This window comes from Phacochoerus africanus, chromosome 1 (assembly GCF_016906955.1).
Source record: "Phacochoerus africanus isolate WHEZ1 chromosome 1, ROS_Pafr_v1, whole genome shotgun sequence".
In the NCBI taxonomy this organism is placed as follows: domain Eukaryota; kingdom Metazoa; phylum Chordata; class Mammalia; order Artiodactyla; family Suidae; genus Phacochoerus; species Phacochoerus africanus.
This window is the reverse complement of record NC_062544.1, coordinates 119,340,154-119,362,305: the sequence shown is the minus strand read 5'-3', so window position 1 is coordinate 119,362,305 and position 22,152 is coordinate 119,340,154. Positions and strand designations below refer to the sequence as shown.

Genomic DNA, 22,152 nt, shown 5'->3' with positions numbered 1-22,152 from the left:
TTTTCCAACTATGTCATACAACCCTTAGAAGGAACAACAAAGGTATATTTTCATGAATTAAAAAGTCTGTAATTAAACTAAGAACAAGTCTACTGAACAATTCAAGACCAAATTAACAGTATATCATGTATCAATATTTTAAATGTCTTTTTTAAGGATAACTTAGTATGATTATTTCTCTTTTTCTACAGTCTCTTCTAGCAGTGCCAAACCCCTCCCTATTGTAATCCAACACCACAGACCCCTCCCCAACACCTCCTATAAAATGCTAACTAGGGAGTTCCCTTGTGGCTCAAGTGGTTTAAGGATCTGGTGTTATCACTGCTGTGGCTCTGGTTTCAATCCCTGGCCCAGGAACTTCTACGTGCTTATGAGTGAGGTCAAAAAAAAAAAAAGGGAATTCCCCTTGTGGCTTAGGGGAAACGAATCCGACCAGTAACCATCAGGATGAGGGTATGATCCCTGGCCTCACTCAGCGGGTTGGGGATCTGGCATTGCTGTGAACTGTGGTGTAGGTTGGAGACAAAGCTCAGATCCTGCATTGCTGTGGCTGTGGCGTAGGCTGGTGGCTACAGCTCCAATTTGACCCCTAGTCCGGGAACTTCCATATGCCATGGGTGCAGCTCTTACAAAAAAAAAGAAAAGAAAGAAAAAAGAAATGCTAACTAGGTTTTCTTCTGAATGCAAAATGCAGGGTTATTTTTCTTCTCTTTTTATACATTTCTGTATTGTTAGGTTTGTGTGTGTGTGTAATGAACATATGAGCATGTAAAAAAATAACCTTTAAAACTTGTCAGTTAGTAAATGTTAAGACTGTCAATAAAAAAGGATCAGTGATAAGGAAACTCAGTACATTAAGGCAGGGTATGTTCACCTTTTTATACAACAAAGTCAGAGGAAGAATGAAATTCCAACAATTATTGAGATAACTACAGCTTAAAATCTAAAAGATGACCTTGTACTTTAACTCTACAAATAGTTTATACCTCAGTCTTAGAAGCTGGTTTTTAAAAAAATCAACTTACGTAGTTCCCGTCGTGGCGCAGTGGTTAACGAATCCGACTAGGAACCATGAGGTTGCGGGTTCGGTCCCTGCCCTTGCTCAGTGGGTTAACGATCCGGCGTTGCCGGGAGCTGTGGTGTAGGTTGCAGACGCGGCCGGATCCCGAGTTGCTGTGGCTCTGGCGTAGGCCGGTGGCTACAGCTCCGATTCGACCCCTAGCCTGGGAACCTCCATATGCTGCGGGAGCGGCCCAAGAAATAGCAACAACAACAAAAAAAGACAAAAGACAAAAAAAAATCAACTTACTCCTCAGCTTCCTCTTTTCAGAAGAGGAAGCTAAGTCACTATGGTTTAAAAAAAAAAAAAAAAGCAGCATAAAATCATTATACCAATTTATGAAGGCCATGTTATCTCAGTCCTCTACGCCCCCATACCCCAGAGATTTAGATCTGACAGAATCTTTATTTTTTAGCTCCAGTGCCCTACTCCCACTGCCCAAGCGCTGTTGTGAGATGTAAAAACAAAGCATCATGAAATCTTGTTTAGCTAGTGCCTTTTTTTTTTTGTCTTTTGTCTTTTGTCGTTGTTGTTGTTGCTCTTTCTTGGGCCGCTCCCGCCGCATATGGAGGTTCCCAGGCTAGGCCTTGAATCGGAGCTGTAGCCACCGGCCTACGCCAGAGCCACAGCAACGTGGGATCCGAGCCACGTCTGCAACCTACACCACAGCTCCCGGCAACGCCGGATCGTTAACCCACTGAGCAAGGGCAGGGACCGAACCCGCAACCTCATGGTTCCTAGTCGGATTCGTTAACCACTGCGCCACGACGGGAACTCCCTAGTGCCTTTTTTAAGAAAAACCTGCCACTTAGGTTTTTCCCTTCGAAAATTATCATTCTAATTCAAGGAATAAGCACATTTACACAAAAACATTTAGTGGAATTAAATTAAAAAGATGTTCTTGGCATCAGAGTTGAAACGGCTTTCCTATGTAAAGCTAGTAATATCAAGTTCAATACTACATGAAAATTTAAAGTTAGAAGCTTACAACAATGCAGTCACTATGGTACCATTTCACTGAATCTATGATGGCATCCTCTGAGAGCTGTTTTGTTTGTTATAGTAGTATATAAACTGGTTTTACAAACAAAACAATGTTGGCAATTAAGCTATGATTTCAGGTTTTCTTAGGTCTTGAAGGTTTTTTTTGTTTGTTTTTTGTTTTGTCTTTTTGCCTTTTCTAGGGCCGCTCCCGTGGCATATGGAGGTTCCCAGGCTAGGGGTCAAATCAGAGCTGTAGCCACCAGCCTACACCACAGCCACAGCAACTCAGGATCCGAGCTGCGTCTGCGACCTACACCACAGCTCATGGCAATGCCGGATCCTTAACCCACTGAGCAAGGGCAGGGATCGAACCTGCAACCTCTTGGTTTCTAGTCGGATTTGCTAACCACTGTGCCACAACAGGAACTCTAGGTCTTGAAGTTTTTACTTTATATTTATGGAAATAGGTCTTTGAAAGAATTTTATATATATTTCTCATGTAAACACAAAAAAGACAAAAGTTGCATAAATTTAATATAACCCTAAAATTTCAACTCTTTTTTTAAAAAATTTTTTGGTGTGCAGGGCTTGATGTGAGATCTCAATTCCCAGACCAGGGCTAGAAACTGGGCCGAAGTGGTGAAAGCACGGGGAGTCAACCATTAGACCACCAAGGAACTCCCTAAAATTTCAACTCTTGTGTGAGTCATTTTTTTGACATGAGTCATCACTGTCCATATTTTCTCATCCAATATTACTCTGTGCTACAAGCACATGATAAATATTTCTTAGAAGCACTCCACTTCTGTCTCCAGTATTTTCTTCTAAACCTTTGATACCCACTCAGCAAGTCCGATGGGAGAATTTGCTTTATCTTACTAGATGTCAAAGAAATGTTTTTAGACAAAAAACAAGACTGATAATCCTTCAAGCGGTTGTTAAACTGATTTGCTGGCTGAACATGGAAAGTCTGCACTTGGCCATTCATGTCACTAAGAGAATAAACTAAGTGTGTACATTTGCAGGCAATTACAAACAACATCAACTGTAAGGGGCATCTCAATATAAATGATGTCAAAATGTCCATTAAAAAAAAGTTGTTGGAGTTCCTCAGTGGCTCAGTGGGTGAAGGGTCTGTCATGCAACTGCTGTGGTGTGGGTTCAATCTCTGGCCCAGGAACTTGTACATGCCATGGGCACAGTCCAAAAAAAAAAAAAAAGTATTTCTCACAATATATGAATATTTCATATTATGCCAAAGAAAGAAGCCTCCATCCAGGACTGGAATTTGCCTTCATAGTTCTAGCATGGATGAATCATTGATAAGATATTTATCTACATATAAAAATTGTTTTAATATTTTGTTCAAGTTCTGTGAAAAATGTCCTTGGTAATTTGATAGGGATTGCATTGAATCTGTAGATTGCCTTGGGTAGTATAGTCATTTTGATAATATTGACTCTTCCAATCCAAGAGCATGGTATGTCTTTCCATCTGTTTGTGTCATCTTTGATTTCTTTCATCAGCGTCTTATAGTTTTCAGAGTACAGGTCTTTTGTCAATTTAGGTAGGTTTACTCCTAGGTATTTTATTCTTTTTATAAAATATTTTTTTAAAGATCATATCCGGGAGTCCCCGTCGTGGCGCAGTGGTTAACGAATCCAACTAGGAACCATGAGGTTGCGGGTTCGATCCCTGCCCTTGCTCAGTGGGTTAATGTCTGGCATTGCCGTGAGCTGTGGTGTAGGTCGCAGATGTGGCTCGGATCCCGCATTGCTGTGGCTCTGGCATAGGCCAGTGGCTACAGCTCCGATTCGACCCCTAACCTGGGAACCTCCATATGCCTCAGGAGCGGCCCAAGAAATGGCAAAAAGACCAAAAAAAAAAAAATCATATCCACTCCTACTAATTAGAAAGTATCATTTTGTTTCTGGTTTTCAGAACAATATATAAGCATGGACAAGGCATCTAGTACAGTTTTAAGATTTTCTACTTCCATAGATGCTATCTTTTGCAGAATGGTATGGTTTGGGCCAGACAATTCTAAAGATGTTTATGTTTGATCAGCTGGATTTGAACTTGCAAATATACTCCTATTTTAATACTTAGTTCTGTAAATTAAAACTAAAAAAGGATAAATGTAATCCAGGGTAGACTTTCATGACTCCCAGGCTCTAATTTTTTACACAGCAACTCACAGACCACTTTTGATTAGGATCAGATAATCTAATCAGAAGCTTTAAAAGTTTTCCTACTCTTCATTACGCAATTTCTTGGACTCTGTCCTAAATAAATAGTTCAGATGAGAATAAAACCTTATGTCCAGAAGTTTTAATCTCAGCCCTATATATAAAAGCAAAACTTGAGGAAAACTCTCTAAGACCAACAATAGGACAACTGACTGAAAATAGTCAGTCAAGGAAACATGCAACTTTTAAAATTTTTATTCAGTTTGTAATAATGTATGAAGATACTTAAGCTACAATGTTAAGCCAAATAAAAATTGTTATGCACAATATAATTTCAATCACATTAAAATGTGTAACAGAAAAAAACTAGAAAAAAGAAAGCAAACTGTTAACAGTTTGCTGCTGGGTACATGACAGGTAACTGTTTTCTGTACCTTCCAATTTTTCTGAAGTAAACAATTATTATTTTTATAATCAGGTACAGGGATTAAAATACTTACTATCTATATAACAGCTGCGGTTCAGAGAAGTTAAGTGACTTGCTCTAAAACAGAAGGTATTAAGTGGCAGTAAAGACTAAAACCCTTATATCCTGAATCCAGGGTGTTCTATTTTGCCCCAAGAATTGCTTCCAAGTGTCTTCCCTTTCTAAACCACAGCCGTCCCAATTAATTTCCCAAATAAATATTAACAAGTTCAAATTTATTACTCCTAAAATTAAAAGAATACCAATGTGGCTATCTCATTAAAAATTACCATAAAACTAATACCAATATGGCATATGCTTATAAAAGAAGGAAAACAATTAATGCTCAAGTTGTAAACTAATTGTGTGAAGAGTTCAAGAAATTAGATGAGTCAAGAGATTACACCCTCCTAAGTCATGGCTAGGGCACTGTGCAACCCATTCTGAGTAGTCTGTAGTCTTTATGAGCTATAAAAACCAGGCCAGGTAAGAGAAAAAAGGCAAGGCAACCTGTTGAGTCTTATAAAATAAAATGACAAAGTGCACCTGACCAATACATCCCATAAAATTTCTGCTAAACATTTGAAACAAATGTAGCTTATAACTTTATACTACAGAAATCATGAAGCATTTGAACTATCTATTCTGGAAGTCAAGAAGTGGGTTTCTCTCTGTCAACATAGGCGGATAAGAGTACATTACCAGCAGTCAACTGGTCTGTGAAGATAACTTTTGCTGTGAAAAAAACAAATCAATTCCACAATCAGAACCCAACTTCAACTTGACAATCAAAACTAGCACAATTATCCATGGCAGACGTATCATACAGGAAAAGGGGGATCTAGTCCCTTCCTCCCGTTCTTTTCGGGTCCTATTAAACTGTCAAAGACTCGAGAAATATGTGCAACTGCAGTTCTAAGTGAACAACATTTCAGAAAATTTTCTTCATTCTAAGTGGTAGCCAAACAGCAACATCATCTTAAACCCCTACTGTGTAAGAGACAGGCCTAGCGATAAGTTTCTCAATGCAAGTTACAGGCCCCACCAACATAACATGTTTTTACTATAGCTGATTTCATTCTTCAGTACCGAAAACATTAAGTAATGGTTATGTTTTCCTAGATTATTTTAAACTACAGCAACCGCACTAGCATCATCCTCAAAACACAAAACACAGGGCTTTTATTTTGATGAGTTGATTAGGGCCAAGTCTGCAACGAGGGCGCAGCAGTGGTGGAGCCTCAAAGGCGCCGTCCATCACTCGGCGTGCACAGCCCGAGTGACAGCGGCTACACTCACCGCCAAGACACGGCCACGGGAGGCTCTGGGACCCGTGACCGGCTTTGCCCTCTCCACACCGGCAAATCAAGAGTCTTTCAGCATCTCCCCAAGAAAAACTATCCATTTCCTCCCCTAGCTTGGTCAGAAACCATGAAGTCTACAGGGTCTTTTCTGCATTTTCTCCGAGGAGGTTTTCGGGGGAAAATTCCAGTATTGGGATTTATCACCTCACAAGACGGCGATAAAAAAGCACCTTCTGTCAAATACAAGGGAGCCCAGAGGGCTACGTGACCGCCGGGCCCACGAGCCAAGGCGGCGGCGGCTCAGTCGCTGCCCGCGGACGTCCCAGACCCCGTGCGCGGCTCTCGGCTTAGGGGCGCAGGCCGAGGCAGGCCTCGGGAGGACGGCTCTGGCTCGGCGGCTCGGGGCGCGGCCCGCGACCAGCGGGAACACTGAGGGGCGGCGCCCACCTGGACCAGGGCGGGCACCTGCGGCCGCGTAGACGCCAGGCCTGGGGTCGGCCGGCCCCGCTCCTTCCCTCGCCGCCCGCCGCTGCCCGCGCCTTACCTGCGGGCTGTCCTCCAGCGTCTCTTCGATGGGCAGCTTGTCGATCCCCGGCATCGTGGCGGAGGGAGGGAGGGAGGGAGGGCGGCGGCAGGAGACGCGGCGACCGCCCACAGCTCCCTACGCCCGCCTGCCTGCAGCAGCTGACCCCGACCCGCCCTCTCTAGCTGGCTCTGCCGCCCTCGCCTGGCGCCCAGAGGCCTCGCGGCGGTGCGGGAAATCCCGCCCCCTTGGCCTGCCTGCCCCACCTCCCCACTCGCCTATTGGTTGGCGGCGATGTCGGTCAGCGCGGCGGGGCTGGAGGAGGGCTCCCCCGCGCTGAGCTCTGCGCAGATCACGGGCCTAGGAGGTAGTGGAGCCGGTGGAGGCGGTAAAGGCGGCGGCTGAGGGTTCGAAAGCGGAGCAGCTTGCACACTTCGAGCACCTACCCTGGCTGCTCTCGTTGGGGTGTGAAGTGTAGTGGACAGTCTTCCCCGTGCGTCCCTAGGAACCTAGAGTGAGGACCACAGTCGGGAACTTAGGGCAGTTTTACGTATCCCCCAACATTTTTCATCAGAGACCATGAAGGAGGCCTCTCTGCCGGCGCCTTCTTTAGTTTCCTTAAATTATAATTTTACAAACCCTGCCCCAAGCTTCCAGTCTCCCTTCTCCAACAAAATGGTGCTGGCTAACTCAGATGTCTGGGAGATCTGAAGTTGTGTCAACTTGACTTCCCGGTAATTCTTGGACAGAAAAGATTTTTTTTCTGGGCACTTGGGTATCAGTATATTCAGTTAAGAGCACGCCTTTGTTGCCAGTTCATCTGTTCTTACCTGGCCTTGAGAGGCTAACACGCCGCAATTCAGACTTTATTTATTTACTTTTTTAGTCACAAATGAAGGCATCTCTTGAAAATCAAGGTACGCTGGTTTATTATGTTAATAACTGATTCGCATTTCTGTTAAAGTTTTGGAAGAATCTTTAGATAGCTTCTTCAGCCTCTAATTTTTTTAAAGGAGAGAAAAGTGAAGCTCCACTCTAGAACTTGGCCTGTATTAGATCTGCCTCTTTATCATTTTTCCCAACCTCACACTGCCTTGTTTATTCTTCTGTAGGGTTATAAGAAGCCATACAGATTCTTTTAGAAAAATCATTATACAGAGAGAATGGCAAAATCATTAGCGTCTTGTAAATATCTAGCCATTCATCCCACCAATCCATTCCATTTTCATTCAAGAAATATAAAAACTATTGAATAAAGATTAGTTACCTGGTTCCACAAATAAATTAGAACAAATCCAGATACAATGGAACAAATCCAAACACAGTAACCAGATTAGAAGTTAAGCATTTTAAACTAAAATGTCCCACAATCTCATGACGGAAAAATAAAATTGGGTTTTAAATATTTTACCAGGAAGTCTTGCAGTATGGTTTCACAGAGTTATCCTTAGTGTTACAAGCTTTCAATAAGGACTCTCCTTTTACATTTTTTTATCCACTAGTCACCCTCTAGAATAGATGATTAATTTCTGAAAAGTGGTTTGCTGTCAGTTCTTACACGGTGTTATTGGTTCCCAGCTGCTTGGATATATCCAGCATCATACCAATCTCAGCAACACAACTCTGCCCTTTGACATTTCTCCTCAGCACAGTGGCATGCATCCTGACTGTAAAGAAGGAAGACTTTGAAGGTAAGAAACATTCTTGGGTGAACTGTGATTAGATTATAAAAGAAGGAGAAGAAAGCTAGTGGCCGTTGATAAGAATCAGGAATAAGTGACAAGTGAAAACAAAGTGTTAGAAAGAAGAGTAGTTATATGGTATAACTGAAGTAACTGGCCAAACCAAATAATTCCAATGAAAAAATTCTTAGGCATCTGAATTATCTGGGTGGGGTATTATCACAAAGTTAAACGGTTTCTTGCTTTGTATGTTCCATGCATCTAAGCTGTATCTTTGGGAGTTCCCGTCGTGGCGCAGTGGTTAACGAATCCGACTAGGAACCATGAGGTTGCGGGTTCGGTCCCTGCCCTTGCTCAGTGGGTTAACGATCCGGCGTTGCCGGGAGCTGTGGTGTAGGTTGCAGACGCGGCTCGGATCCCGTGTTGCTGTGGCTCTGGCGTAGGCCGGTGGCTACAGCTCCGATTCAACCCCTAGCCTGGGAACCTCCATATGCCGAGGGAGCCGCCCAAAGAAATAGCAAAAAGACAAAAAAAAAAAAAATAAGCTGTATCTTTGTAAAGGCTTCTCAAGAGGCCCTTAAATTATCTGGTGGCAAGGAATTCTTGCCAGGCTCAGCTGGTTAAAAAACACCACAAACAAAAACAAATTGACATACAGTTGGTTGGAGAGGCAGTTTAGTCAAATTATAAAGCTAGAAAGGATCTTAAAAGGCTTTCTGTTTGGATCCTCTAGTTTTATGCTACTGTTCACTCTGCTCATCCGGAAAGATGATTATATTTCCTGTTGTAAAACTTCCCTAAAGCTATGGAATTACAGTCTCCTTTGATAACCAATTTAATTTTAATCAGCCTAAGTTCTGTACAATTGACCAAACTCAGTTCCTTTTACACAGGAAATGAGGCTTGTTCAGAGAATGCCTCCAGGCTTACTGGAGACTCATGTGTGGGTAGCATAGTAAAAACTTTGGCCAGCTGGTTAATTTTATGGATGGCAAGGCAGGATTAAACAACATTCACCAAAGAATTCTTTGAGACATTTCACACATATAATTTACAACAAAAGGACATACAGTCTTGTAAATGGTTAATTATTAGTATCCTAAAATTATATTTGATCTTCTTATAGTTAGGTTTTTACATGATACTTCTTGAAATTCTGATCTGCGGTCTATAATAGAAAAGACTCCAACAACCTAAATGACAGTGGTGCTTTACTTTTCAAAATTATCCCCCTAGGTTAGTGGTTACCAGATTTATGTACACATAAAAGTCATCTAGGGGTGGTTGTTAGAATACAGATTACTGAGCTTAACTGGAAGATTCTGATGCAGTAGGTCAGAGGTAGGGCTAGGAATCTCAAAGATGAGTCCATAGCAGGTCATCCTCAAACCACATGTTGACAGACACTCTCCAGAATGGAAAATAGCCATTTCCCATTCCCAAATAACCTTGCATTTTAGAAAATTTAAAGAGTCGAGTGAACATTTGGGAAGGAGTCTTTGGTTCCAACAGAGGAAGGTGAGAGGGGCGTCATTTCCAGAATCACCTAGAGAGCTTGGGAATCCTCCTACTTTTGAACTGAAAGACTCCAACAGTCCAAAATTCAGGGGGGAGGAAGATTCCTTTTATTTATTTATTCATTTTGCTGTTTAGGGTCACACCTGTGGCATGTGGAAGTTCCCAGGCTAGGGGTTAAATCAGAGTTGCAGCGCCCAACCTATACGACAGCCACAGCAATGCGGGATCTTTAATTAACTCTCTGAGCGGGACCAGGGATTGAATCTGCATCTCTGCATCTTCATGAATACTAGTCAGGTTCTTTTTTTTTTTTTTTTGGCTTTTGAGGGCCGCACCCATGGCATATGGAGGTTCCCAACCTAGGGGTCTATAGCTGCTAGCCTACATCAGAGCCACAGCAATGCCAGATCCTTAACCCACTGAACAAGGCCAGGGATCAAACCCTCAACCTCACGGTTCCTAGTTGGATCTGTTTCCGATGCTCCACAACGGGAACTCCGCTAGTCAGGTTCTTAACCCGCTGAGCTACAGCAAGAACTCCTTCATACTCTTTTTAAGAATATAATATATAATGCAAATAATTCTAGATGTTACCTAATAAATCACTCCTTAATGAGACTCACATTAACAGATAATTAGCTGTTTTCATCCAGCTGAGAAGAACCAAACTGAAGAAATGAGTATATTAATTGGTAATTTGGGAATCTTAGTCACTTCCATCTACTTTAAAATCTTAGATTCACTGGCAGAGTGAGGGGAAGCCTTGGGCAATTGGAGGGTAGAATCAAAAGTTCTGAGGAGTGTGTTGCAAAAAGAGATGTTTGAGTAGCCAATAGCAAAATTCTTCACTAAGCCCTTCCAAAACACCGTCTGGCCTGTGACCTTAATGTTAATGTTGCTTTTGCTCTTTGCCACAGCATCCTCAGACTAGATTTGTAGCTAAAACATAAATCCTTAGAAAGGCAAATTCTGTAGCTTCTACTTTTTTGACTGTTTGAAGAAATTTTATTTCTAGGGTAATTGTATATGCCTGTTTCTTTGATGGTTGCCTTGACTCCTTTTTGGAAGATGATGAAATTATAAATTAATTTTTTGACCAAGCCAAGAACTTTGAAACCAGGCGGCATATTTGGGAGGTAGACGAAAGCATGGGTATGAGCTCTTGGACATGGGCTGTGGGGCCCGCCTAGCTGCCTTTGAAGGGGCTTCCCTCTTTACTAGTTCTGTGACTTTAGTCAAGTTACTTAACTTCTCTGTGTCTTCATTTCATCATCTGAAAAATAGGGCTTAATGTACAGAACCTACATGATAGAGTTGTGAAGATGGTTAATGAGCTTTCAGAATAGTGCTGAGCACAGCAATAAGCATTCAATAAAAATCAGTTAATTGTTGACATTATTTACTGTTAAATATTAAATGTGTTGATGCTTTTAAGGCAGCTTTCATTTTCTTCATTTTCCTCGTTCTTAAATCTAAAGAAGCCTTTATTTTTTTAAATCAGAAGATTGCCCTCATTATCTTAGAGAATCCTGATACTATTTTAAATATTACGGTTATGCTTACTACTGTTTTATCACTTTTATTTAGGGGCTTTTTTGGCCAATTCTAAATGTTTAAAATCAATAAACATGTATCGCAATAATCTGGAGAAATGGTGTAGGTACCAAATTAGCAAAAGTTTAGTACCTACACTACTTGGTTTTTGGTTTTTGGCAGTGAGGGTAGGGGAGCTGTCCCAAGGTTAAAAGATAAGACCTTCAAGACATTCCTACTCCTCAGAAATTCTGGAGAGCAGCAGCCAAGTCAAGAGAGAAAAGATTGCTCTTTTTTTTTTTTTTTTTTGTCTTTTTAGGGCCACACCTGCAGCACACGGAGGCCCCCAGGCCAGGGGTCCAATTGGAGCCGCAACTACCGGCCACAGCAGCTCAGTATCTGAACCGCATCTGCGGCCCATACCACAGCTCACAGCAACGCCAGATCCCCAACCCACCGAGCAAGGCGAGGGATTGAACCAGCATCCTCATGGCTCCCAGTCAGACTCCCTTCCACTGCGCCAAGATGGGAACTCCAGAGAAAAGATTGCTCTTAAAGAAGCCAATATGTTTAATCATTGAAGTGATTTTACTTTTATAGAACCACAGAGGGCAGTAAAAAAAACAGTTAACTGAGAATTGATTAAATCAGTGCTGTCTACATCATGGCTAACGTAGAGAAGTCTGAGTTAATCAGCACATCCTTCCAAGAACACTAGATGGTGCTCTGAATTTAGTTTTGGGATTCAGACTACCTCAGGAAATGGCTGTCTTCATTCAACAAATATTGATTAGGCAGTGAATAAAATATTAAAAATGCGTGCCCTTGTGGAGCTACAGTTTAATTGGGATGGTAGGAATAAAGTGAAAAATAAACATAAGTATTAGAAATATAGAATGATAGAAAGTGGGAAGTGCTATGGAAAACAGCAGGGAAAATGGGAAGACGGGCAGTTGCAATATTAAGTAAACTTGTCAGAGTGGACTTCATTGTGAAGGTGACATCTGAACAATAACTTGGAGTCCCTGGAGTGAGCAATAAGGACAGTTGAGGAGAAGGTGTTCTAGGAAGAGGAAACACTAGGGCAGAGGCTCTAAGCCCTAAGATAAGAGGCCAGGCCTATTTAAGAATTGCCTAGAGATCAGGGTGCAGGAAAGGAGTGAACCAGGAGTAAGACTTCATGGGGAGGAAGAAGAGGAGGACAGGTCATGTAAAGCCTAGTGGTTTATAAGAGGATTTTGACTTTTACCCTCATTTTGGATAAAAACACCTTTAGTAGAGGTTGTGATTTGAAACAAATGTTAGATACACCAGATAAATGAGTGGTATGAGATATCATAAATTATGGGCAAATTAACATTGTCTTAAGTAAACTCAATACTTCATGAGATATATTGGTTTAAAAGAAAAATTGTTGGAGTTCCCGTCGTGGCGCAGTGGTTAACGAATCCGACTAGGAACCATGAGGTTGCGGGTTCGGTCCCTGCCCTTGCTCAGTGGGTTAACGATCCGGCGTTGCCGTGAGCTGTGGTGTAGGCTGCAGATGCGGCTCGGATCCCGCATTGCTGTGGCTCTGGCGTAAGCCAGTGGCTACAGCTCCAACTCGACCCCTAGCCTGGGAACCTCCATATGCCTAGGGAGCGGCCCAAAGAAATGGCAAAAAGACAAAAAAAAAAAGAAAAGAAAAAAAGAAAAGAAAAAATGTTAGTGATTTAGCTAAGTCATGTTCTTTTTTTAAAAATTGAAGTGTAGTGGATTTACAATGTTGTGGCTAAGCCATCTTGTATGTAAAGGGTCAAAAGTAATATCGTAATAACAGATCCAGTGATTTCATGTAAAAACAAGTGTATGGTTTTTCCTCTTCCCTTTCTAAGTAATTCAGTCCTAAAGCCATTAGATGGGGCCAAAGTAGGAGTCTGTGCAGGATGGCTGAGCCACAGGAGCCCAGATCAGGATGTTGGAATCCAACTGGGGTGAGGGAGGCATCCTTGCAAAGGGGCACCCTGGTGTGGAGTGTCAGCGTCTGTGCAAAGTGAGGAGGACCTTACACAGGAGGGTGACTGAGCACAAGATAGATAAAAATAGCATTGTGGTGGAGAGGCAGCCCCCAGGCAGCAGGATGTTGGAATAGAAGTGGCGTGAGGATGCCTGAGAGGGCTGTTTCAGAGTCCAAGCATGATGAGAAGGGCTTTTGTGCAGGTTGTGACCCTGCTTCAGGATTTCAGAATGCAAGGAGTGAGGAGTATCCATGAAGAAGAACAGCCTAGTGCAGGGTCTCAGAGCCCTAGTGGGAGGAAGAAGGCGTGCACATGGAGAGTTGTGGGGGTGTGGGGTGTCAGGACCTAAGCAGGGCGAGAAGGGCTTTTGTGCATAGGGAGGCACCTTGCACAGGTTATCCTAGTAGAGTAAGGAAGGCTTCTGTGTAGAAGGGCAGCCTAGAACAAGGAGTCAGAGCTCAAGCAAGGGAGTAGGGCATCTTGTCGGGAAAGGGGTGGTAGCAATGGGAGTTTGGTTACATAGAGGGATAGATGCAATAGGTAAATACATGGAGGATAAGGGAAGCCAAGTTTCTCACTGTCAGAGACGGGAACTACAGATAGAAAGAGGGAAAGTTAGAATGAACCCTCTGATGCTAGACTGGAATTTGAGTTATCCATGTGAACTCATAGATTTCAGTAAATGTATAGGAGTCAATTAGTTGTAAGTATGCATGTGTGTCACATACCTGCACATGTTTCCTAGCTCCTTCATCAAGAAGGCCTGTGAACATGGAGTTCCTGTCATGGCTCAGTGGAAGTGAATCTGACTAGGAACCATGAGGTTATGGGTTCAATCCCTGGCCTTGCTCCAGTGGGTTAAGGATCTGGTATTGCCATGAGCTGTGGTGTAGGTCACAGACACGGCTTGGATCCTGTATTACTGTGGCTGTGGTTTAGGCTGGCAGCTGTAGCTCCAATTTGACCTCTAGCCTGGGAACCTCTATATGCCATGGGTATGGCCATAAAAAGCAAAAAAAAAAAAAAGAAGAAGAAGGCCTGTGAGCAAAACTTTCCTTGAAAAAGTCACGTGCGCCTGTATGTTCATCGCAACACTATGAAACAACCTAAATGTCCATCAACAGATGAATGGATTAAAAAAATGTGGTAAGATACACAATGGAAATATTACTCAGCCATAAAAAAGAACAAAATAATGCCATTTGCAGCAACATAGGTGGAACTAGAGACTCTCATACTAAGTGAAGTAAGTCAGAAAGAGAAAGACGAATATTGTATGGTATCACTTAAATCTGGAATCTAATACATGGCACAAAATGAACCTTTCCACAGAAAAGAAACTCATGGACTTGGAGAACAAACTTGTGATTGCCAAGGAGGTGGGGGAGGGAGTGGGATGGACTGGGAATCTGGGGTTAATAGATACAAACTATTTCCTTCAGAATGGATAAGCAGTGAGATCCTGCTGTGTAGCGCTGGAAACTATATCTAATCACTTATGATGGAGCATGATAGAGGATAATGTGAGAAAAAGAATGTATATATGTATGTGTGATTGGGTCATTTTGTTGGTGAAAGTTCCCATCATGGCTCAGTGGTAAGCCAACCCGACATGGCTCAGTGGTTATCGAACCCAACTGGCATCCATGGGGAGTTCCCGTTGTGGCTCAGTGGTTAGCGAACCTGACTGGCATCTATGAGGATGCAGGTTCGAGCCCTGGCCTTGCTCAGTGGGTTAAGGATCTGGTGTTGCTGTGAGCTGTGGTGTAGGTCACAGATGCAGCTCAGATCCCAAGTTGCTATGGCTGTGGTATAGGCCGGCGGCTTCAGCTCCGATTTGACCTCTAGCCTGGGAACCTCCATGTGCCACGGGTGTGGCCCTAAAACAAACAAACAAACAAAAAACTTGACAACAATGTAAACCAGCTATAATGGAAAAAATTAAAATCATTTAAAAAATTCAAAAAAAAAGAAATATGAATCTGAACAAATAAGGAGCAATGGAAATGGTTAAAAAAAAAAGAAGAAGAAGAAGAAGAAGGCCTGTGAGCAGAGATCCCCCAGTTACGATGAATGTACATCTGAGTCTATATCTCGGCTTCCAAACACCATTCTCCGTTAAAAAGAACTATGGGAGTTCCCGTCGTGGCACAGTGGTTAACGAATCCGACTAGGAACCATGAGGTTGTGGGTTCGGTCCCTGCCCTTGCTCAGTGGGTTAACGATCCGGCGTTGCCGTGAGCTGTGGTGTAGGTTGCAGACGCGGCTCGGATCCTGAGTTGCTGTGGCTCTGGCGTAGGCCAGTGGCTACAGCTCCAACTCGACCCCTAGCCTGGGAACTTCCATATGCCGCGGGAGCCGCCCAAAGAAATAGCAAAAAGACAAAAAAGAAAGAAAGAAAGAAAGAAAGAAAGAACGAACGCACTATGGCTCCTTGGAGAAATGGCTGACTCAAGGGCTGGAGCAAGACAAGAACAAGATGTGCCTGAGACATCTTGTTGAGCTAGAAAGTGCTCAAAAATGGTGTGTCAAAAGAACACAGAAGTCAGCTAGAAGGGAGCTCCCATTAGCCAGATCAGGAAACTTCAATATCACAATAAATAATGAGATTATAACTCATTAAATAAAATAGGAAACTCTGAGTTCACATTGATATAAATTGATGAATATATATTGTTGAAGGACACAATATTTACATAGGTTTAAAATACTTTAACAACAAAATACTGCATTACAAAACAGGAAGAGTATAATTTTGTAGTAGGACATTATCTTAATCAAATGCTCAAAGTTACAATCAGTCACCAGGAATGAAACAAATTAAAACCATGTGCTAAATGATAGGAAATAATAGAAGAAGACAGCATCACTTCTGTGATATCCTGCAAAAGATGCTTAACCTGAATCCAATCATAAGGAAACATCAAACAAACCCTAAATGAAGGACTTTCTACAAAATAACTAACTGTAATCTTAAAAAGTGTCGGGGTCAGGGGCGGGGGTGGGGGGGTTCCTATTGTGGTGCAATGGGTTAAGAATCTGACTGCAGCAGCTTGGATCACTGCAAAGGTGCTGGTTGGATCCCTGGCCTGGTGTAGAGGGTTAAAAGATCCAGCATTGCTACTGCTGCAGCCTAGGTCACAGCTGTGGAATCTCAGGTAGTACTGAAAGGATCCAGTGGTCACCAAGACAGCTGCCTTGTTGGATTGTATCCTTTTAGAAATATGTATTTACTTTAAGGCAATTCCGCTAATATCTGAGTTACTAGATTTCTGAAATAATGTTATTTCCAGTTCACTTCTCCTACTAAAATGAACTCATTTATTTACGTTATGTGTGTGAGCTGTGTGACAATAATGTTTACTATTCCAGATAAAATACCTTACAGTATTTTTAGAGTCTTTATCATTTAAATTGCATGCTGCCAGTTTTCATTAGTTTTTAACTTTCTCATTATGGAAACTATATTTTTCCTTAAATTTCTTTCAAATTTTAAAGAGAAGAGTTCCTGCTGTGGCACAGTGGGTCAAGAATCTAGGTGCAGTGGCTCTGGTCACTGTGGAGGCCAAGGTTCCCAGTGCAGTGTGTTGAAGGATCTAGCGTTGCCTCAGCTGTGGCTCAGATTCAGTCCTTGGCCCGGGGACTTCCACATGCCCCGGGTGTGGCCATAAAAAAATATATTAAAGATAAATTATTAAGTAAATAGATGTCATGGTTTTGACTGTACATTATTGTATTTCTCTTCATCTGAGGTAATGAATATATCCATCCCTCCAGTTGAACACTTAACATTTTGCAACACTTGCTTCAATTATCTGTTTTATTTCTTGTTTTCCTTAAGTATTTTAAAGTAAGACCCAGAAATCCTGAAATTTCACCTGTAAATACTTTAGCAGCATATCTTTTTTTTTCTTTTTATGGCCACACCTGCAGCATATGGAAGTTCCCAGGCTAGGCTGCAGCAGCGGTCTACGCCACAACCACAGCAACACTGGATCCAGGCCACATCTGTGACCTCCCTCAGCTTGCAGCAGTGCTGGATCCTTAACCCGGAGCCACAACAGGAACTCCAAGTAGAATATCTTTTAAAAGGATATTTTCTAAGAATATAACCATAATCACATTATCACACCTAACAAAATTAATTACTATCTTCTTAACCATGAGTTTCTTGAGGGCAGAAATCATTTCATCTCCTCGGTACCTTGTACATCCCTGATGTATGCTGGAATTTAATAAATGTTTGTTGTGATTCGAGTTTGTTTTTAAGTTGATAAGAACCATGACATTTATCCTCCAGAAACAATGTTATAAATAACAATCAGGTTCTCAGGTTAACTGACAACTCTCATTTAATCTGCAATGATTAGATTAAATGGCACTGAAGTGTAGGCCTGAGCCCCTGGGATCCCTAAATCCTAAACTATTTTATCTTTGATTATTGAGTCTGGGGAAAACCTGAGTCTAATTTAGCCTCACTCCGGGTTTTCTTATTCCCACTGTCATTCTGGAGAGGACATAAGGACAAGGACTAGACTGGGTGGGAATACTCACTGCTAAAGATTTTTTGGAGGGAGGTTGGCAACATCCACCAAAAAATGATATATTCTTCAAAGAAACATTTTAGTAGAAATACTCCTGGAGTTCCTGTCGTGGCACAGTGGTTAATGAATCCGACTAGGAACCATGAGGTTGCGGGTTTGATCCCTGGCCTTGCTCAGTGGGTTAAGAATCCGGCATTGCTGTGAGCTGTGATGTAGTTTGCAGATGGGGCTTGGATCCCATGTTGCTGTGGCTCTGGTGTAGGCTGGTGGCTGCAGCTCTGATTAGACCCCTAGCCTGGGAACCTCCATGTGCCGCGGGAGTGGCCCAAGAAATGGCAGAAAGACAAAAAAAAAAGAAGAAAAAGAAAAAGGAATACTCCTGCATATGGGCTAACAAGGTATTCATTGTTTGTTATCGTTTTAAAAATTGGAGACAAGCCTAAGTGCCGTTATCAGGGGTGCAGTTCAATAAGTTATGGTTCTTCCACCTGATGTAGCACCAAGTGGCTCTTGAGGAATGAGGTAGAGCTATTCATGCTGATGTCATGTCATGTCAGTGTGGAGGAGCCACATTGCAGAATAATACATGTGTCTGACTCCATACAGATAAAAACATCTGTGTGCATCTACCTAGTTATGTCAAAGCATTCTAAAAAGCCAGGAAGGAGATGCACTAAACTGGTAGTAGTAGTAACCAGTGGGTTGGAGAGTAAAAATGGAGTAGAATTGAGGGAGATTATCCTATTTTACACTATGTAGCATAGTACTAAATGAATCTTTTAAAAAAATAGAAATGCATCTGTGTTTTGGATGGTTTTATATCAAATTTTTAAAATCAACAGCTTGATATTTGCAAGGCACTATACTGAAAACAATTTTGACCAATTTGAGAATATAAAATTATAAAGCTGTACTCTTTTCTTTTCTTTTTTTAGGGCCATACTTGCAAGCATATGAAAGTTCCCAGGCTAGGGGTTGAACCAGAGCTGCAGCTACCTGCCTACACCACAGCCACAGCAATATGGGATCCAAGCCGCATGTGACCTGCATCACAGCTCATGCAACACCAGATCCTTAACCCACTGAACGAGGCCAGGGATCAAACCCTCAACATCATGGTTCCTAGTTAGATTCGTTTCCACTGAGCCACGAGGGGAACACCTATAATGCTTTTGGAATATTACAAATAAGGTGAATTTATTCAGCAAAGCTTTATTGGATATCTCCCATGTGATGTGCATGTGATGGGTACTGGATAGAAGTGTATGTGAAATAGTCCCAACTCTCCTGAACCTTGTAACTGCTGGGGAATATAGCATGTGTCTCAAGTAACAGCACTGACTGATTTGGACCTTAGGAACAGCAGAGTGTCACAGATGTGAATTGTGTCCCAGGATTTTAAAATTTTTAATTTTAGTTTCAGATTTTTACAATGAGTCCCCCATCTCACTTTTTATTGAATTTTAGTTAGACCATGTAATGTCTAATTTGTGGATTACCCTGGAGTATGTATAAGGTAATATATAAGTACTTCATTGGAAATTTTTACACATTAAAAAATAGTGATGGAGTTCCCTGGTGGCCTAGCAGTTAAGGACTCAGTGTTCTCACTGCTGTGCCTCAGATTACTGCTGTGGCATGGGTTCAATCTCTGGCTCAGGAACTTTTTCATGTTGTGGGTGTGGCCAAGAAAACAATGCAACAGTAGTAAACACACAGCATTTACATTCCCTGACCAGTTTACAAATTCACCTCTTCCTAGTCCCATCCATCTATCTATCCACTTATTTACTCATTCAACAAATACTTATTGAGTATCTACATTGTTCTAGGTGATACTGAAGGTGTAATAGTAAAAAATTATTTTATCATATTTTATTTTATTTTGTCTTTTGTCTTTTTAGGGCCTCACCCGTGGCATATGGAGGTTCCCAGGCTAGGGGTCAAATCGGAGCTGAAGCCGCTGGCCTACGCCAGAGCCACAGCAACATGGGATCCGAGCTGCCTCTGCAACCTACACCACAGCTCATGGCAATGCTGGATCTTTAACCCACTGAGCGAGGCCAGGGCTCAAACCCGCATCCTCATGGATGCTAGTCTGGTTCATTAACCACTGAGCCATGATGGGAACTCCAATATTTTACTTTCATTTATTTACTTATTTTTGGCAATGCCCCATGAAATGCAAAATATCCCAGGCCAGGGATCAAACCCACGCCACAGCAGCAACCCATGATACAGCAGTGACAATACCAGACCCTTAACTACTAGACCACCAGGAACTCCTAAAGTATTTTATTTTAGAAAACACATTTTGACATTTAAAAACATTGGTGGTCTCAAATAGAACAGTGTAATTCTAGGCAAAAGTAAGGGGCAAATGTCATTAAAATTGTGCTTATTGCGTTTCTTTCTTATGCTCATAGACCATAAGAATAATAATTATATGGTTGGTTTATAAAGATCTCTGTGAACCTAAGACATTGGGCCTTTTTCCTGATATTAGACCAAAAACATGCCATCAAAACTTAGGTTGGAAGGTCCCATCAAGGCTCAGCAGAAATGAATCTAGCATCCATGAGGACGCAGGTTCGATCCCTGGCCTCACTCAGTGGGTTAAGGATCTGGTGCTGCTGTGAGCTGTGGTGTAGTTCACAGACGTGGCGCCGATCTCGAATGGCTGTGGCTGTGGCATAGGCCAGCAGCTGCAGCTCTGATTCGACCCCTTGCCTGGGAACCTCCATATGCCACAGGTGTGGCCCTAAAAATACAAAAGACAAAAAAAAACAAAAAAAAACCTAGGTTGATTTACAAGTTACTAAAACAAAACAAAACATAAATCTCTCAATTTTTACTTTATCTTGTACATATAGATGTTTAAAATAAAGACTGTACAATTTTACAATTCCTGCAATCTCTTCTCTTCAATGTCAGTATGTCAGGCTTTTATTTTTTAATCTCAAAATAAGTGTTGAAAGATATTGAGGACTGATCACATACAAAGTTTCACAGCCTTTTTCTTAATTGATCCTTACACTTTTATGTTTATATTGTGAGACCATTGATGAAGATGTTACAGTGGCCATTAATTGATAAAGTCAATAGAACAGGGACCTTGGAGGTAGAAAACTCACATCAAGATTCTTCCGCTTGCTAGTTGATAACTTCTGCAAATTACAGCTGAAATCTGAGTTAGTTTTCTCAGCTAAAAATAAGGGAAGATATGTTAAAGGATTAAACAAAATCTACTAAAATGCTTTAAAAGCTATAAAGCACTATACATATTTTGTATTTGTATTCATTATAACATTACTCTAGGTAAATAGCACTTATTAGAAACCAGCAATACACATTATATTAATGGTAAAAAAATGTTTTCATGTCAGGAACAGAACAAGGATATCTGTTTCCATCATCACTATTTGCAACATTGTTCTGTACTTTCTAGACTAGCATTGTCCAACAGAACTTTCTGTAATAATGGAAATATTCTCTGTGCTATATAGTATAGTAGCCGCTGGCGACATGTGGCTACCTCAATTTAAATAAATTACAGGAATTCCCATTGTAGTTCAACAGGTTAAGAACCCAGCCAGTGTCCATGAGGATATGGGTTCAATCCCTGGCCTCACTCAGTGGGTTAAAGGATCCATCATTGCCATCACCTGCTGTGTAGGTTGCAGTCATGGCTAGGATGGGGTATTGCTGTGGCTGTGGTGTAGGCTGGCTGCTACAGCTCTGATTCTACCCCTCCTAGCCCAGGAACTTCCATATGCCACAGATGCGGCCATAAAGTAAATAAATAAATAACAACAAAAATAAAATTTAATTGCACCAGCACTTACACTAGCCATATTGCAAGTGCTCATTAACCACATGTGGCCAGTGGCTACCCTGTTAGATTGCACAGACATAGAACATGTCCATCATCTTAGAAAACTTTATTGGATTAGGAGTTCTACAATTATAGAATAATGTTTAATTATGATCAAATACCTATCCAATCCATTTTATTTTTTATGCATTTTAAAGTAAGTTACAGGAGTTCTCTTGTAGTGCAGTGTGTTAAGGATCTGGCATTGTCACTGCAGCTACTTGGGTCACTGCTGCAGCATGGGTTCGATCCCTGGCCCAGAAATTTTTATATGCCATGGTTGCAGCCAAAAATATAAATAAATAAAGTTATAGACATCAATATACTTCTCCCCTAAACTCTTCAGCATGTGTATCATTAACTATAGTTCAGTACTTGTTTATGCTTTAATAGATAAAATTTTACATGAAATGACTAAATCTTCAAGAGTATTAATCAGTGAGTATTGACAAAAATACATCTATGTAATCCAAACTCT

The 22,152-nt window shown here is 41.6% G+C and overlaps 2 protein-coding genes across 6 annotated transcripts in view; one reads left to right on the top strand and one right to left on the bottom strand.

Moving 5' to 3' along the window:
• Positions 1 to 6,741, bottom strand: part of APPL1 (adaptor protein, phosphotyrosine interacting with PH domain and leucine zipper 1) — a 41,017-nt gene extending 34,276 nt beyond the window's left edge. For 2 of the 3 annotated variants that reach the window (XM_047777413.1, XM_047777423.1), the window contains exon 1: positions 6,548 to 6,694. In XM_047777413.1, coding sequence (XP_047633369.1) covers positions 6,548 to 6,601 — 54 coding nt within the window. In that variant the 5' untranslated portion in view covers positions 6,602 to 6,694. Of the gene's footprint in view, positions 1 to 6,547 lie in introns of all 3 variants that reach the window. The other variant, XM_047777405.1, reaches the window with a different exon arrangement.
• An 89-nt stretch (positions 6,742 to 6,830) lies between these two features.
• HESX1 (HESX homeobox 1) overlaps positions 6,831 to 22,152 on the top strand; it is a 31,809-nt gene continuing 16,487 nt past the window's right edge. Inside the window, exons 1-3 of one of the 3 annotated variants that reach the window (XM_047777374.1) lie at positions 6,831 to 7,260; positions 7,413 to 7,443; positions 8,105 to 8,217. The gene's annotated coding sequence lies outside the window, so the exon portion shown is untranslated. Of the gene's footprint in view, positions 7,444 to 8,104; positions 8,218 to 22,152 lie in introns of all 3 variants that reach the window. The other 2 variants (XM_047777384.1, XM_047777363.1) reach the window with 2 other exon arrangements.